This window comes from Euprymna scolopes, chromosome 29 (assembly GCF_053919585.1).
Source record: "Euprymna scolopes isolate OS-2025 chromosome 29, ASM5391958v1, whole genome shotgun sequence".
Taxonomy (NCBI): domain Eukaryota; kingdom Metazoa; phylum Mollusca; class Cephalopoda; order Sepiida; family Sepiolidae; genus Euprymna; species Euprymna scolopes.
In genome coordinates this window covers 1962501-1980662 of record NC_136510.1, presented here as the reverse complement: position 1 = coordinate 1980662, position 18162 = coordinate 1962501, and the positions used below count along the sequence as shown (strand labels likewise).

General features: G+C 33.3%; 1 protein-coding gene across 1 annotated transcript in view; it reads right to left on the bottom strand.

The window, feature by feature from the left end:
* The window catches only part of LOC145252433 (long-chain-fatty-acid--CoA ligase 5-like), a 197155-nt gene that overhangs the window by 117508 nt on the left and 61485 nt on the right, over nucleotides 1–18162 (bottom strand). The window contains exon 2 of the mRNA XM_080111830.1: nucleotides 2306–2442. Coding sequence (XP_079967956.1) covers nucleotides 2306–2440 — 135 coding nt within the window. The 5' untranslated portion in view covers nucleotides 2441–2442. The remainder of the gene's footprint in view (nucleotides 1–2305; nucleotides 2443–18162) is intronic.

The window sequence follows — 18162 nt, the reverse complement described above, 5'->3', positions numbered from 1 at the left end:
CGCACTCAAAGTTGGTGTCATTAACTCGTCAAAAACGGGTACCTGCCAAGTCACACTTTTTTTTTTTTTTCACAATTTATTATTTTCCAACTGTGCGTCAAGGCTTCATTTTTTTTTTTTTTTTTAAAAACAAACACCCGGCCAACGATTTACCCAAAAACACACACACCTACAAGCACCCGGGCAACACCGGGTACCCCCTGCTAGTTATAAAATAAATCTCAACATTGATTTATGGTTAATTTATCTCCCTTGTTTTTGATCTTTTTGAAAATGTCTGGTAAAACAGCCACTCCTTAGATATTCATAAAATGATTTTCATATTTTAAATCTACTTGATCAATTTACATGATTTTTGGAACATGATATTTTCATTTTATCATGAGTATATACATTATATAGATTTTTCTTTTTTTTAAGATAGAAGATTCTGATCAAAACAAAACAAACTTATTTATATATATATTAGTAATGGGATGATTCTAATATTTTTTATCCGATTCCATAATAAATTCCAGATTCCGATTCTTTATAAATCGCTAAATATTTAATTATAAAATTTAGATTTTGTCCCGATTACTGTAAAAACATATCTAAAATGTGCATATATTTTTTCAAATGTAAAAACACTTGGGAGGAAGGTGATCTTTAGATTTCAGTCTTACTGGAAGTTTAAAATCAATAAATATTTATTATTTTATTATTACTACAAGCAGTGGATGATGTTTCTTAAACCAAAATCAAATAAAAAAGATAATTTACGGAATCGGTTTTGGCATTGGTAAATAGGCACAATTTTTTCCCGATTTTTCCGATTCCTGATTAATCATCCTAACACTAATACATAGGTCACCCAGTGTTGTCTGATCATAAAATAGACTTAAATATAATATTTTAATTTATGCAGATTTCATTTATTATTATAGAGCAATACTTTATTGATTATTATATTGTACCCAATATATTACAGTAATTTCCAAAGTTAAAAAAAATTAATAAAAATATAACTTGGACGTTATCAGCTAGAATCAAAACCAAAACATATAGCCCGCCAGCATTATTTGTTACTATCTGAGCTAAGTCCATATGCAACTAAAAACGTAAAATAATGTTAAACGTATAAATGTATATTTGCATATGCGACACGTTTAGTTAATTTAAAACCGATACATTTCAATTTTTTTTTTTAATTTTGACTCCTTAGCAGCTATTTTCATCGGTTAAAAAACAAAATAAATTTGTTCCACAGGTCGATATCCTTATATCTTTAGTTTCACGTCTGTATGTAACAGAGCGCATATGAGCACATGTAAAAATAGCAGCAGCAGCCAAAGGATACTCACATTTTGTCTATTTTACGTGATGGCATGTGTTAGACAGTTTTCAGAAATACACTTCCAAACTGATCCATCTCTCGACAGATTTTTATTAATCTCTTTCATATCAGTCCTTACCATTTGCTTACACGACAGGCAATTTGATTGCTCACCTCTAATAAATATTAGGGGGTTTTTTTTACCAAGAGAGATAGCAATTGAAAGAAATTAATTAATTACGAGGAAAAGTTTTTGTTTTTTTGTTGTTTTTTTTATTGCATTTTCACCCCAAACAAGGCACAGTGCCATTTGAGCACATACGCAAATTAGAAAGTGCGCATGGGCTGACATCAGAAGAATAAAAAAATAAAAAGTTATAAAAATAAAAAAAAGAAAAAAAAAAAAAGAAAAAATACTCCACAAGGTTGGAGAGAGAAGCAAAGGCTGCGGTGGAGGAGATGGACATGTAAAACCGAAGACGAGAAATGGCTAATATCAGTGTGAAATCAAAGAAGAAAAGTGTACGCCGGTGAGATGGACGTGTTGCCCTGTGATGGTGGCGGGAAACTTAAGCTGGTATTGAGACAGCAGGGTTTTGTTAATCCCCTGGCAGATGAAATGAACAGTAAAAAAAAGACAAGAAGCATTGTTTGGAGAGTATTGGTAATAAATGTCTTTTGCTAAAACAAAAAATGCTGACTCGGATTTTTATTTATTTCCTTTGTTCCTGCAATGGTACACACGTTACATGTAGACCAAAAAGTGGCAATAGTTTCATAGAGATCGTTCTGCACAACCTCCAACTTCTTAAGGAGTATCATTCTTATATTTTAACATTAATTTGCAAATGTGACAAATTTTTACCATTATAAGACTACAAAACTATTGCCCAGATGTAAAAAAAAAAAAAAAAAAAAAAAATGAAAATTTATAATTCCATCAGAACGCTAAAAAAAAAAAAAAGGAGGGTAGTTGTAATGTATTCATACCGGAATAACAATCGACTGCTTGTTGAGATCAACCAATGGTTCAATGGCTGGAGGTCCACTTTTGAGGAGAAATGCTGTAGAGATGGCCCCAATGGTAAGTGCACCGGCTCCAATGTACTTTAGATAATCATCCATTCCTGAAAAGAAAAAGTTAACAGTAAGAAACGAACGTAGGGTAAATAACTTTCTTTTTTTTTTGTGTGTGTAAAATTCATAAAGTTTTAAGAAACAAAATGGATGCATATGTTGTTCTTGCATTAATTGTTCAATTGACATTCGTTGTCAAGAGATATTGTAGAGTGAACTGTCTCTACGTACAATTCAATCTTTCGATGAAGCAACTTTGAAGGATATGAAATATTGAAAAGCCACTGAAAACGAAATAAAAACAATGCTGCATTAAATAAAAAAAAAAATTTAATCACATTTTGTCCATTTTACGTGATGGCATGTGTTTGACGGTTTTCAGAAATACACTTCCAAACTGACCCATCTCTCGTCAGATTTTTATTAATCTCTTTCATATCAGTCCTTACCATTTGCTTACACGACAGGCAATTTGATTGCTCACCTCTAATAAATATTAGGGTTTTTTTTACCAAGAGAGATAGCAATTGAAAGAAATTAATTATGAGGAAAAGTTTTTTTTTTTAAATTATTATTTTTTTTTATTGCATTTTCACCCCAAACAAGGCATAGTGCCACTTTGATGTAGGAGGTTACTATCCAAGACATAATTTGTAGGGATATTATGTAGGGAGTTGAGCAGCAAGATGTCTGTTTACATTACACTTGAACTTCTATATGTCAGTACAGTCAGGGAAACAGGAATCCGGAAGGGAATTCCAAAATCTAGCAGTCCTAGGGAAGAAACAATTAGAGTAGAAGGCTTTCTTACATCTAGGGATTTCTACTGTGTAGGGGTGGGATTTTGCTGCTTGTCGGGTTTGTCAGGGGTATTTATGTCAAAGAGGTACAAGGGTTTGTAGTTGCCAGAGAACCTACCATCAAAATACTTGTAAAACAGGCAGAGGCATGCAATAATTCACCGATGGGACAGTGGTTGAAGCATAGCTGATAGTGCGAGACCCATTAGGTTGACAATTCTTGAACCCTGTCTAAGAGAGAAAGACTAGTAACAGATGCACCAGCCAAATATGGCAACAATACTCCATACGTGGGCAACTGGCAGCCTTGTAAAGGTATAGGATACTCTCAAACGTAAGTAACTTTCTAGCATGATATAAAGAGCCCACCTTCTTTACAGCAGCCTTGGCAATGCCTTCAATGTATCTGTTCTAACTCATGTTTCCCGTGAACGTTAAGCCAAGGAGTTTGTTAGATTAAGTTCACATCCATTCTTATCACGTCCTGTATAGTGATGGTAGAAGCTGGCTAAACTTACTCCATCAATCTCTAAATTCTACCAACTATGACGAAAGGTACCTAGAGAAGATCAGAGAGTAAAAAAAAACAAAAAAAAACCCTACAATTTATTCAAAATTAAAAACGTAATCAATATATCAAAACAATATTTAATCATAAAATCACGGCCATTTTAAAACAATAATTAAGAACGTTCAGTTAATATTTTACATTGAATTTCCATTTATACTCGCATAGATTTTTTTTATGAATAGAAAAAAAGGAAAATAAACATCTACATTAATTTTCTTTTTCCAACAACATTCATCCTAGACTGGTTGAATCGGCTTTCTCTGAAGGAGAAAGTGTCTAGAGAATATCAAATTCACAAACAGTTCCCGGTTGCATGTATATCCCAGTTAAGGGAGATGATGACATTATGTTTTTTCAATTCTTGCAGGAAGATGTTGCATCATCCTATATACAGAGATTGGTATTTCTAAAATGGTCACCCATCTGGTACTGACTAGGTTCAATGTTGCTTAACTTCAGTGATCTAATGAAAACCGATGATTATGCTGTCTATATGGCACATTTACATATGAGCAAGATTGAATTCAAAGTATCAAGGGATGTGTCAGATTGGAAAAGTCCATCAGAAATGGTTATTTGGAGTCAGTACGAAAAAAGTTACAATTGAATCTAGTAGAAAGTGCTTAGTTGTCTCATTAGTTGAGCTAGAACTAAATGAATAAAGATCAGAAACCAAAGAATTGGAAGTTCTAGTGTGTGTAGATATGAAAGTTTATTCTGTGTTCTGATTGGTTGCTTCTTCACGAGTCTAGAGTATAAATGTTGTGTTATTCAATCAAATATTGTCAACTGGAAGTCAGTTGGGATTTTATACTGTTAAGTGATTTTGATTCTCCAGTTAGAAATGATAGAAACAAGTATTCATTGAATTGAATTAAGTGTTGGGTTGATCCCTTTCTCAGCAAGGATGTTCAGGAATGACTAAGATGTATAACTGATACAAAACTTTTTAGGGTTCTTAGAAATATGCATCTTTTTCTTCAGATGTTCAAACCATGGAAAATAAAGGAAAGAACAAGATGCCCAGGAACTAGTATGTATATGTATATATATATATATATATATATATATATATATATATATATATATAAATAATTTTTTTTGGCGCACTAGTTGACTAGTTGGTTAGATGACCGCGTCCCTTGTCGAGCCGAAGTAGGTCAATTTCAGTTGAATTTCGGCTTGATCTGTGTTAAAGAAATTTCTTGTGTGCGAGGTGTTTGCTCAGTTGGCAGAGTGCTTGCCTCGCATGCAAGAGACTCAGGTTTCGAATCCCGAGTTCAGATGTGCCTAACTGATGAGCCCAAAATAAGGGAAAAACTCAAGTCTTGGACTTCCAGTTCGTTGACTGTCATGGCTCTTGTGGCTGCAACTTTGTTTGGCTGTGGAAATTATATATTTGTATTAGTTGTATATCTCAATAGTTCCTGAACACGTCTGCTGAGAAGGGATCAACCTGACATCAACAGAACGTGAAGGAGAAAATCAAAACAATTATTTTACACAAACTGTTCTAGTGTGTGTGTGTGTGTGTGTGTATATATATATATATATATATATACTAGCATTTCAGTCCGGTATTGTCGGGGTGTTTGGATGTGTATGTTGAGAAAAAAAAAAAAAAAAAAATTGGTAGTAGGAAGGCAGGCTCGAACAAAGGAGGAAAAGAATGGGGTAAAACCTAACGTTTATGCTGTTACGACCACCGCCAAACCGGAAGCGACATTTTTTTAAATTAAGGCTAGACAATCTAAAAGAGAGGATAACTTTCAAAAATATCGGCGAAAAAAGTGACCTCCGCCCCTGTAGAAAAGTGCCTAGTTTTGAAGGGGAAGATATTAATGATTTTAGCCAATTTTTCGATATTTGTCGTATGAAAGGTCGAACTTTAAAACGATACTGATCTTGGTAAAATCCGTCGCCTCTATTGAAAGTTTAAGGCAGACATGCAAACAGACATACATACATACATACATTTATATATTGGTAACTAAAAATTTTCAACCCAAACTGATGAAAAAGCTTGCCCTATCTCTGAATACCCTTTATGGAAAATTTCAAATATTTAGACCAGAAATTGTCTGAGTAATTTAGAAGAGACTGCAGAGGTCAATTTTTTTTTAAACTTTGACCCCTATTATGACCCCTTAAAATTTATTGTTTTGGGCTCAAATCAAGTTATTAAGTTAGATCCATGTCCAAGGAACCTATATCTAAAATTTCAAATGCGTAGACCCAAAATTGTCGGAGTTTGGTAGAGTTCTCAAAGGTCAAATCATTGAACTTTGACCCCTTAATCGCCAAATTTCTGGCCAAAAACCGATCACATCGATTTTCCCAAATCTCAGTACCCTGTATATCAAATTTCGAGTCTGTAGACTAAAAATTGACAGAGTTATTGCGTAGGGAAATGTACACAGACAAGTTCACTTTTATAGATATATAGATAGATATATAGAGATTAAACAAAAATATATACGTATACATAAATATATATGGAAACAATTTTGTGTTTACTATAACCTTTTTACGCAAATATTACGCAAGTATAAATCATGTAGAATATCTGCATGGATATAATTACACGTAATAGTTAACTAAAGATGATCATCTCATAAGAAAACCGAAAAAACTAATAAAGAATTAATAATGAATGTTTAAAAGAATATGCAAATTAGCTAGATCTTTTGCAGATGAATGCAATTGCACAATCCATATAAGAAAATTGTATTTTCTTTTTAAATAAATAGAAAAGAGGGTTTTAAATATGAATATCAATGCACACAAAAGAAAAACGAATTTATAGGAGTATAGATATATATTTTTAAAATACACAACAAACACCCACAAAGTTAGTACGATTAAAAAAAACAAAAAAAAAAACAGCATAACCTCAGATATATATTATCTAAACTTGAAACGATGAAAGATTTATTTGGAGGTCGAATGACCATTTATATAATTTAATGTTATTAAAACGTACATGCATCTTTTGATGTTATATAAAGAAGACTGATTTTTTTTTTTTTTTTACAGAGTTATTTACCTTATACTGATTTCAGTTATGTGCGTGCATATGTCAAGAGAGAGGGCTGGGCAAAGAAGTACGAGGGGGGGGGGAGAAAGAGAGAAGAATAAAAGTTATGTTACACTTTTGCCCTGGGCAATGTCTGGTAGCCCTAGCATATAATAGATCAAAAATGTCTATTTTTAGGGGGTGGCAAAGGTATTTTCTGTGTTACATAACTGAATTAACCAATCAGATCCATTGATGCTCATCCATAAGAAACAATTTGAAAAGCGTATCTTCACTCAATTGTAAAAGAATATTATTACAAAGGAAAAACTAATAGGACCATGCAATGTACTAAGTGAATTCTTAATTTTGTTCTAAGAAGCCATTTTGTTTTGAACGGCATCAGTTTCACTTGGCCTAATTAATATAAACAACGATGAGAAAACGACATCTTTCGGTTGATTTTGATCTTAAGTGTTTTTGTTTTTTTTATGTTGAATGCAATCTATTTTGAGAAGCAATTAATGAAATTGCAAACTATTCAGAACTAAGAAATGATTTTCAAATAGATCTTGAACACCTGCAGGGTCACAAGAGGTTATCCTCCCAGGTACAAACTTCAAAAGGGATAAGAACAAAGTATTGTAGGAAGAGGGAGGTGGGAGAGAATTGATTCTGGGTGGCTTTAACCACAGCTAACAAGAGAGTAGGTCAGTGAACATGACAGCATGATGTCATTACCAGATCCACATGTAGGTAAAGGCATGAAAGCGCCTAAAGTTTCTCGTGTTCAACCACGTGGTCATAAAAAATATTTTTCGTTGCCTTATCTTATGGCTGTTGTAATTATGTTTTTTTATTCCTCTAAAGAGAAAAACCAATTCTCCATTTCGATTATTATTACAATCATCATAATTGCACATTGGGATAATTTTAATCTAACAAAATATTTTCGAGGTTTTATTTCTATCGAAGGAAGTTGAATATTTAGTTTTATTTTTTTTTTAAACTGCAAAACAAACAATTTTTATATGAATATTTTTCAGTCCGTTCTTTTAATAATAAATAAAACTTTTCATTGGGTATTTCCAAATATTTTAAAGTTAGGAGCATTTTTCATAACATATTTTTTTTTTTTTTTTTTTTTTTTTTTTTTAACTAAAACGATCGATGAATTCAATATTTTAGCACCGGGCATAATTTATTTCTTTTAAATAAATTTAAAACTTAAGTTTTTGTTTGTTTGTTTGTTTGTTTTATAACATTTTATCTGTAAATAATTTACATGACTGAAATGGGAAATGAAATAGGAAATTCTCTATTCTCTCCCGAGACATCCGAACACAAATTCATCTACACAATTCATTAACTAATCAGTTTTGATTAAAGTTTTGATATGAACTAAAAATAAAGAGTACATTAAATTTTAGTTAACATATTTTCTTGTGTTTTATCTTATGAATAAATGTTGTATGAACCGTGTGAAATAATGTTATTTAGAAAGCCATTCTTAACAAGAAGGGGGGGGGCTTTCTAACTATTCTGCACTTTCACCTAACAATTTAATGAAAAAAAAAAAAGATACCATAAAAATTTAATTTAACTTGAAAACCCTATCTAAAATTACACTGCAAAAGCACCATTATTATAACAACAACAACAATAAAAAAAAAAAAAAAATACTTCATGGGAATGTGGACTCCGCGTAAACGGGTTTTAATTTAATGGTTGCTCCCTAAAAGGTGCAAAAGGTTTTCATTCGTTTATTTAATCACAAAAACTTTTTTGAAGGTACTATTTGAGGGGGGAGAGGAAGGTTAAAAGCATTATTTGAATATGTCTGAAAAAATAAATGTAACAAAAAATAATATTAGTGTGGAAAATATAATAAAAATAAATTAAAACCAAATAAAAATAAAATAAAAACAAGCACGAAATAAAGTATGAATCAAATTTAATTAAAGAAATAAAAAAAATATTCAAAAATAAAATACATGCTCGATTACAAAAAAAGTGTATAAGATATATACAAAGAAAGTGAAAGAAAACCTCAGGGAGCAGCCATTAAATTAAAACCCGTTTACACAGAGTTCACGTTCCCCATGAAGTGAAAAAAAAAAAAAAAAAAAAAAAAAACTTTAGATGATATCGACTAGCGCCACACCAACTAGTTGTGAAGGGTCAGGGAGGATGGAAAGTCCGAGATAGAAGAGTACTAATCAGATCTCCACTTAAAAAAAAAAAAAAATGTTTTGGTAGGTAAGAGCAAATTAAATAGACAGGCGAGCTTCGTTGTTAACTGTGAGATATTACGATTTATATGTGATATAAAAAGTTTTAAAAAGTTGTCAACCGACCGACCGCTTCTCTGAAAAAAGCCTTTGTAGATATACAGAAAAAGCGAACACACATACAAACATACATACATTTTTGCTTTTATATTTATAGATGTGAACTTCATTTCCGTATTCATGTATTCTGCACTGATATGAAAATGAAGACTATAGCTGAGTATAGGATTCCTAAACATGTAACTGATGAAAATATGCTACACATTTTGATGAAAAACATGGAAAAAATGAACATAGAAGAACAAAAAAAAACAAAACTAAATATAATTTCTGTATCAAAAATAATAGTTATTTAAATATTTCAACATATTATCTTGTGGGGAAAATCCAGCTCCTAATAAGGGGCACTCTGGATAGGAACAAAAATAAAAATTATCCTAGTCATGGAAGATTTCTCCTCCACCGGGCGAGGATAGAAAAGGTGAATTGTAGCATCAGAACAGATACTACACTGTGATCGTCCCGAAGGCCAAGAATTGTTTGTGTTTTATGCTTCCTTAACTGTTTGTTCCCTAAATTCATAATTCAGTTTTATTGCTTCAAAATTACGTAATTGTACATAAATAATATTTATATTTTATCTATAAATATAAAAGCGAAAATGTGTGTATGTATGTATGTATGTATGTTCGCTTTTTGTGTATGTCCAAGAAAGGCTTTTTTTCCGACAAGTGATCGGTCAACTCACTTCTTGAAACTTTTTATATCACGTCTAAATGATAATATTTACGAGTTAACCATGGGGGTCGCCTGTCTATTTAATTTGCTCGACTTTGAAAAGATAAATATTCAACAATTTTCGATCGCCGCATGTGCATTAAGCTTTTTCGTATAATAAAAGCAAAACTAATTCTGGCAGCATTTTTCCGGAAACGTCTGAAAGCAATCAGCTTTGATCCATGTGGAGTTTCTCCTTATATCAGACAATTGCTATTCAATTTGGACAATCCCCTTTTTATGGGGAGCTGGTTTTCCCCACAACATCTTGGGGGGAAACAAAAAATATAAAATAAAAAATCCTGCACTGCAGTAAATAAAATACTGCCCTGCAGTCAAAGTTGACCTCATTAAGTACAGGCACCTGCCAATTCATAATACTTAAATAAATTCAATCATGTTTCCGTTACTATTTCGTGGTGGCCCAGTGGTTAACGTCGCACACTTTTTTTTTTTTCACACTTTAATTTCCAACTTCGACTCAAAAGGTTCGGGTTCGATCCTTCATACTTACTTACCAAAACTTTTTTTTTTTAAATTTTACCCCCCCCCCTCCCCGACACAAACACCCGGATGTTTTGATTTACCCAAAACCACACACACCTCCAAACACCCGGGCAACGCCAGGTACCCACCGCTAGTATTGAATAAAGTTACGTTTCATTATTAATAGAATTGGGTTCCTTTCTTTTTCTAACATGCTTTAATGCTCTTTTTAAGCTCAACAAATTTTACCTACATTGCCTGCAGGCATTTTTCAGTTAACAGGCCTTTTATATCTGGATGGCCGTGTTATAACCCCTTCTTGATTTTTTTTTGTTGTTGAGGTTGAAAACCTCAGATACGATCGCAGAATTAGGTTTTGGAAGATGCTTTAGTTGCTTTGGGGTTTTTTTTTGACATATCAACCGTTTCTAGGTTATTTAATGCCAAATCCAATTATCTTGGAAAAAAGTTTTTACAAGTCAAACATTTATTCACAGAGTTTAGTTTGGTTGTTTTGTAGAATTTTTTTAATTTTTATTTTTTTACTTTTCAGAACATGATAGAGTCTTGCAAAGGGAAGGAAAATAGAAAACAACAACATATTTGATACATTTTGGGTTAGTAAATCAGCATCTTCAGACAACCTGATCTAGTAGCACTTTGATCCTGAATATTGGAAGATTTTAAAATAAGGAGTTAGAGTAAGATTTTAGACTGCACCTCTCCCACATTTTTTTTTTCTTTTACTCACCCTAAACAAGGCACATTGCCATTAAGACAAGGAGATACTGTGAGGTGATACCTACAGGGCATATAAAGTGGGGAGTTGAGCAGTATGATACTTGTTTACATTACATTCAAATTTCTACATGTTGGTACAGTCAGGGAAACATGGTAGAAGAAGGGAATTCCAACATCTAGGAGTTTGAAGAAAAAAAGCTATTAGAGTAGAATGTCATTCAGCATCTACAAAGCTCTAGAGTGAAGGGGTGAGATTTTGCTGATTGTCAAGTTGGTCAGGGGGGGCGGCGTCAAGTGGGCAGCAGTGCAACAAGTTCAGCTTTGGATACATCACAGATATACCACCCTAGTTTCTGAACACTAACAATGCAATTTTTGTAACAACTATAGAAAAGAGAAATCATTAAGAATAGTGTCATTTTCAAAGAGTGTTTTATTTCCACAGGAAAGAACTTTGATTAAATAGAAACCATTTCATATTCCTCTCAGAGTGCTCAACACCTTCAAAAGAGCTTAAAAAATTAATTTAACATTAAATATCTAATAGCATTAAATGTTCTCATTCACCTAGATCTTTCTTTTGGTTAAAAACGATCTTATTCTATTAAACATTTGTCCACTAATAACGTACACATTTGCATAAGATTATCATGTCAGACCTTGTCAAAGACTTCAGATATATCAAATGCTACAGTCTTAGATTCTGTGCATGATATATGCGTTCAGGAATGTATGTTAATACAGCCATCTAAAATATATATATATATGCAAGTTTGACTCATGTCCAGGTAACCTACATCTAAAATTTCAAGTGCTTAGACCTAAAATTAGCGGAGGAATTTGGTAGCGTCTGCAAAGGTCAACTCTTTCAGCTTTGACCTCTTGGCAGCCAAATTTTCGGCCAAAAACCGATTAAAAAGCTTGACTTATATCTGAATACACTTTATGTAAAATTTCAAATGTTTAGACCAAAAATTGGCTGAGTAATTTGGTAGAGACCGCAGAGGTAACATTTTAACTTTGACCCCAATTTTGACCCCTTAACATTTTGGGGGGCTCAAATTAAATTAAAAAGTTGGATCGATGTCCAAGTAACCTACATCTAAAATTTCAAGTGTTTAGACCCAAAATTGATAGAGTGTGACAGAGTTTTCAAAAGTACAATCATTGAACTTTGACCCATTGGCAGCCAAAAACCGATTAAAAATCTCAAGTCTGTAAACTGAAAATCGACAGTTTTTTTGGTAGGGAAGTGTACACACAGACAATTTCACTTATATATATATTAGTGGGTAGGTGTTAATATTCTAATGTTCATATAAATTGGGTAGGTGTTAATATTCTAATGTTCATATAAATTGGGTAGGTGTTAATATTCTAATGTTCATATAAATTGGGTAGGTGTTAATATTCTAATGTTCATATAAATTGGGTAGGTGTTAATATTCTAATGTTCATATAAATTTCACTTCAAGAATCATCAGTGTGACTATACAATTATATCTGGATGTTTGTTATTTATTTTTTTTTTTTCATTAGGAAGGAGAGACACCTTAAAGACAGACATTTGGAAGAGTCAGTGGCGCAGAGCTATAATCAAATGTTTTTAAAAATACCTGAAGATTCTAGTTGCTTACAATTCTTCCTCTAAATCTTATTTAATTTTAAAAAATAAATAAATAAAAACAATTAAAATTAAAGTAAAAAAATATTTAAAAAAAGTTTTCTGAATTTTTGAGATGAGGATTAATTATTCATATTATTTGGATTCTTTTGACTACTGTTCTCATCTTTAGCATTATTTTCACAATATTTCAGTCGATATAACCGCCAACCTTCTTCAGGCGTATCCTGTCAAACTCCAGAATCTGTACGTAATTTGGAGCAAAATCCACGGGGATAGCATGCTTTTGTTTTGTCAACCATGACTGGGTAGAAGTTCCAAGTAATTTGCAATTGTATTTTGAGGATTGCCTGCACTGACTGAGGATTGAACCTTCAACCTCCAGAAGAGTGTAAATTACAACTGAATTTTACCAAGTACTTTATCCACTACATGGCGTAGTGGATAAATGAAGAAAAAAAAAATGGATAATCTGAATCAAGTATCAATTCCCAAGTTCAACAAGATACACATGAAGAAGGTCGGAGGTTACATTGACTGAAACGTGGAAAGAACATTCAACAACAGTAAAACTAACAGTAATCAGAAAAATACAAATAAAAAAATATTTTTAAATTAAAAAAAAAAAAACAGAAAAAAACGAAAAAAAAAAAAAAACTGCATATTTTCTGTAAGCTAATTAAAAATAAGTCAAAGTTTTAATTTTCACACCGATTCTTTTTTTTTTTTTTTTCCTTTCTTTCTTTTTACTGAAAAGAAAGAAAGAAAATTGGTTTGGAATGGTATGGTTGCAAGAGGGTGGGCTGATACTAAAATGACACCGTGTGTGTTTCGAAAGAGACATTCTTCTGACCTATGAATGACTGAATGTTAGATAACATTGTGACAGATGGACTTCCTCGAATGTAATCTGTTTTGCAAATAATTACCTTCTCCGGAAATGGTGGTTTGTCACCAGCAAAGATCATCCTGTTGCTCTTTGTTGACATATGACAAAGCAGAAAATTCGCAAGAGTTTTTTTTTTGCTTTTAACTAGAAATGCTTTGTTGAAATTGCATGATGCAAAGCTGCTTTGTTTTTGTTATTTTTTTTGTATTTAATGAAAGGAGTCCATACCTCATCTCCCCTCAAGTACGAAGATCATATTTAAATTAACAATGGCAGCTTGTATACTTACACAACAAATGAAAAGGCATATTCATCGTGATTAAAAAGGTTAAATATCGCCATTTAGAAATAGAACCATTTTTTGAAGTTGTTTGATTTTTCGTCTATAAAGTTTACAAAGACTTTTGAACTCCTTGTGGAGCAGGAGACGAGGTATCGCTCATAAACCACTTGACTTCAGGCTTAGGGTGTCATACTTAGTAGAGCAGCCACCACACTGCGGTCTATTGAAACTAAGCTCTCGACCGACCCAATTCGTCCTCAACAAGGGACAACAATCTGTCCGTCTGCTTGAGATGGAAACGTATCACCATTATCAAAATATTAAGAGACATTCTAGACATAGTGAAGCATTAAAATACCTGAATTTATTTGAAAAGTACAGCACACCATTGGTGGTAATCCAAAGATTCATGAAGTACATTGCAAAAGAACACGGTATGCCAGAAAAAAAAAAAAAACAATCTGAAATGTTGTCCATATATATATATATATATATATATATATATATATATATATATATTCAAATTTGTTTTTGCTGGAAGTGGGGCATTCTATTGGATGCCAGACATTCACCCACTATCTTATACATCCCAACCGAGAGATCTTTTTAAGATTCTATCTATCCCTTTAAGTGCAACTATCTCTTGAATGTGGTTATATTTGCCAGGTAGTTTTTTAAATTCTTTCTCATGAGCACGGTTATTGGAATGGTGTAGATCTTAACATTTCAATTTCTTTTCATCTTGTACGCAAGATTTGAAGTCTTATGTGATAACATTTTAAATAAATTCATAATTTGAACAAGAAAAGCCGTGAACCCAACTCGATTGGTTGATCTCATCGGTTGACTAGATTGATATTCGATACTCAATTGCAATCGCTTATAAAAAAATCGATTACAAAATTTGCAAACATTTAAAGATGTAAAATGAAAACGTTATCACCATTATCCAAACAAAAGCGCTTTTCTATACACATTAATCGCATTAAAAAAAGGTGCATTTATTCATAAAATAAAACACACCATTGTTAGTAATGCTAGGAAAATCATGAAGTTGATTGTAAAAGATTCATGTATGTCAGAAGAAACAATCTGAAATGTTGTCCACAAAGATGACAAAAGTCTTATGTGATAAGTAAAATCTATTTTAGGTTAGAAAAGTTAATGAAGAATTAATCAGAGCTAGGAAGGGGTGGCCCTATGTTAGAAGCCGATTGGTTGATCTGGTCAGGTGACTTCATTGATGTTAGACATAACTATGCTCAGTTGAAAATCAGGAACTTGTAAGGAACTAGCCTGGGTGCCCAGGTGTTTGGAAGTACGTGTTGAGCAAAAAAAAAAAAAAAAGTGGTAGTAGGCAGGCTTTAACCCGTACCGCAAAGAAGGAAAAGAACATGAAAAATAAAAAACCTGACATCTTTGCCGTTGCATCCATTGCCAAACCGGAAGTGATAAAGGTTTAAATTAAGGCTAGTCAATCGAAAAGAGGGGATGACTTTTGAAAATATCGGCGAAAAAAGCGACCCATCCTTGGAGAAAAGTGCCCGGTTGAGGGTGAAGGAATTAATGTTTTTAGCCAATTTTTCTATATTTGTCATTCGAAGGGTAAAACTTCAAAACGATACCGATCTCGTGAAAATCCGTCGCCTCTGTCAAAAGTTTTAAACAGACATACAAACATACATGCATTTAAACAGACAGGTAAGATTTATATTATACTAGCGGGGGGTACCCAGCGTTGCCCGGGTGTTTATAGGTGTGTGTGCTCGGGCGGGGTGTTAATCAAAACATAATAAGCAAAGTAAATATTTTAAAACTTTAAAAACAAAATCGAAAAAAAAAAACACAAAAAAAACTAACGTAAGACAAAAGAACGTAAAAATGGGAAAAACAAAGAAAGAAAACAGAAAAACGAACGGTAAAACTTCATTAAAAAATCTGAAAAATAAAAACAAAAAAAAAAACACATGAAAAATAAACACCCCCCTCCCAAAAAAAATGTGAAAAATTGCTTAAATACCCCAGCTTCAATATTAAAATTTAAAAAATCGAAAAAAAAGAAAAAAGACATCTCACACCACGTATCGAACCCAAAACCTTTAGATACTGAGGTCGTGCTCTAAGCAACTGAGCTAAGACGACGTCCACGAAATTAGGTCGTTTTTTTAATCTTTAAACTAAATCAGGTTCCGACGTCATTTGCGCATGCGTAGAACCGAACTCGCCATCAGAGGACGGTTTTTGCTTGACGCGAAGGTGGAAACAAAAGGGAAAAAAGCCAGACACGTAATCGTCTCGGCCACGAGGGAAAGGAACTGATAAGGGTGTTAAGTGAATATTTATGAAGCGAAATAAATAGGTGCGAGGAAGTTGCGTGGTGTCTGACCTAGTTTTGCGCTGCAAGCCAGATCATTTGCTTTTCGAAGCGGCGAGCTGGTAAAAGTCGGGCAAATTAAATACACACTCGATCCCTGTTCATAACACTTAGATATTATCATTTAGACGTGATATAAAAAGTTTACAGAAGGAGTGAGCCGACCGATCGCGTCTTGGAAAAAAGCCTTTTGCGGACATACACAAAAAGCGAACATACATACATTTTCGCTTTTATATATATATAGACTAGCTGGGGTACCCGGCGTTGCCCGGGTGTTTGGAGGTGTGTGTGCTCTTAAATAAAAAAGAAATGGAGGGGGGGGTAAAAAGTTTTGGTAAGTTGGTAGGATCGAACCCGAAGCCCTGAGGCGAAGTTGGAAAATAAAATGTGAAAAAAAAAACATGAACCATTCGCCCAGCCAGAATGAGTTACTGAAAGATGTTTGAATTTATTTAAGTAAGAACAAAATTGACAGGTGCCCACACGGAAGTCGTAGAGTTAAAATTTTGTGCGAGCGTTACGACGACGACGTAAGCAAAAGCTATTCCACAGTTGTTTTTAATGAGGTCAATGACCAGGTTTGTTTGTTATGAGCGAAGTAAAAAAAACGAAAACATACAAACGAACGTTAAAACTTAAGTGGGGGGGGGGGGGGTAATCAAAACATCGAAAAAAAAAAACACAAAAAAAAAATAAAATAAGGCAAACGAACAATGTTAAATGTCAAAATCTGAAAAACAAAAGCAAAACAGAAAAACGAACGTAAAAAAAAAAAAAAAAAAAAAAAAAAAAAGTGAAAAATGGCTTAAATAAGATTTTTAAAAATCGGTGGGTACCCGGGTGTTTTTGAGTGTGTGGTTGGGGGGGTGGATAAGCGAAGTAAAAAAAGAAAAAAAAACAGAAAAACGAACGTTACATGTAAAATGGCTTAAATAACACTGGTTCAATATTTAAATTAAAAAAAAGATATCTCACACCACAATTCGAACCAAAAACGTTTAGATAATGAACCAACGCGCTAACCAACTGAGCTAACACGACATACATGAAATTTAGTCAGTTCTTCAACTATTTAAAGTAAATCAGGTCCTGACGTCATCTGACGCATGCGTAGAACCACTCGTCGTCACGAGAGGACCGTTTTTGTTGACCTCCCCCCCCCTGTCGAAAATTGCCGATTTTGGGGTGAAAAAAATGAACGTTTTTGGCCAATTTTTCGATATTTTTCGGGCGAAGGATGGGGTGTCAATATGATACCACGTTTGTGAATTTTTGTTCTGTGTGTCGAAAGTTTTTAGCGGACACACAAACAAACATACATACATTTACGCTTTTATATATATACTAGCGAGGGGTACCCGGCGTTGCCCGGGTGTTTTTCGGGGTATGTGAAAAAAACCCGAAGCGTTGACGACGCGCAGTTGGAAAATAGTAAAGTGTTAAAAAAACAAACAGGTGCGCGTTTTTGATTGACGCGACGGCGATAGGTATTCAGCAGTTACGATTTTGTGCGGGACAGTTTTGAATAAATTGGTTTGTTTGTTTTTAAAAACCCACTTCCTGTTTATTAGGAGGAGCGAAATGAAAGCTACAGTCTGATATGACGAAGTCGACATTGAACAAACTGGCTTTCGGCCTGTGATTAGAGTAGAGTTTCGCTTTTTTTTATACCGAAAACCGAATGTAACACGTGCCGATGCAGGAAATGTGGAATAATTAACGTTTGAAAGTCAATAAAATTAAATAGACAGGTGAGCTCCGTGGGTAATTCTGAGATATTACAATTTATAGATGATATAAAAAGTTTTAAGAAGTTGTGAAGCGAGCAAGCGCTTCTCTGAAAGAAGCCTTTCGTGGACATCGAGGAAAAGCGAACATACATACACACATACATTTTCGCTTTTATATATATAGA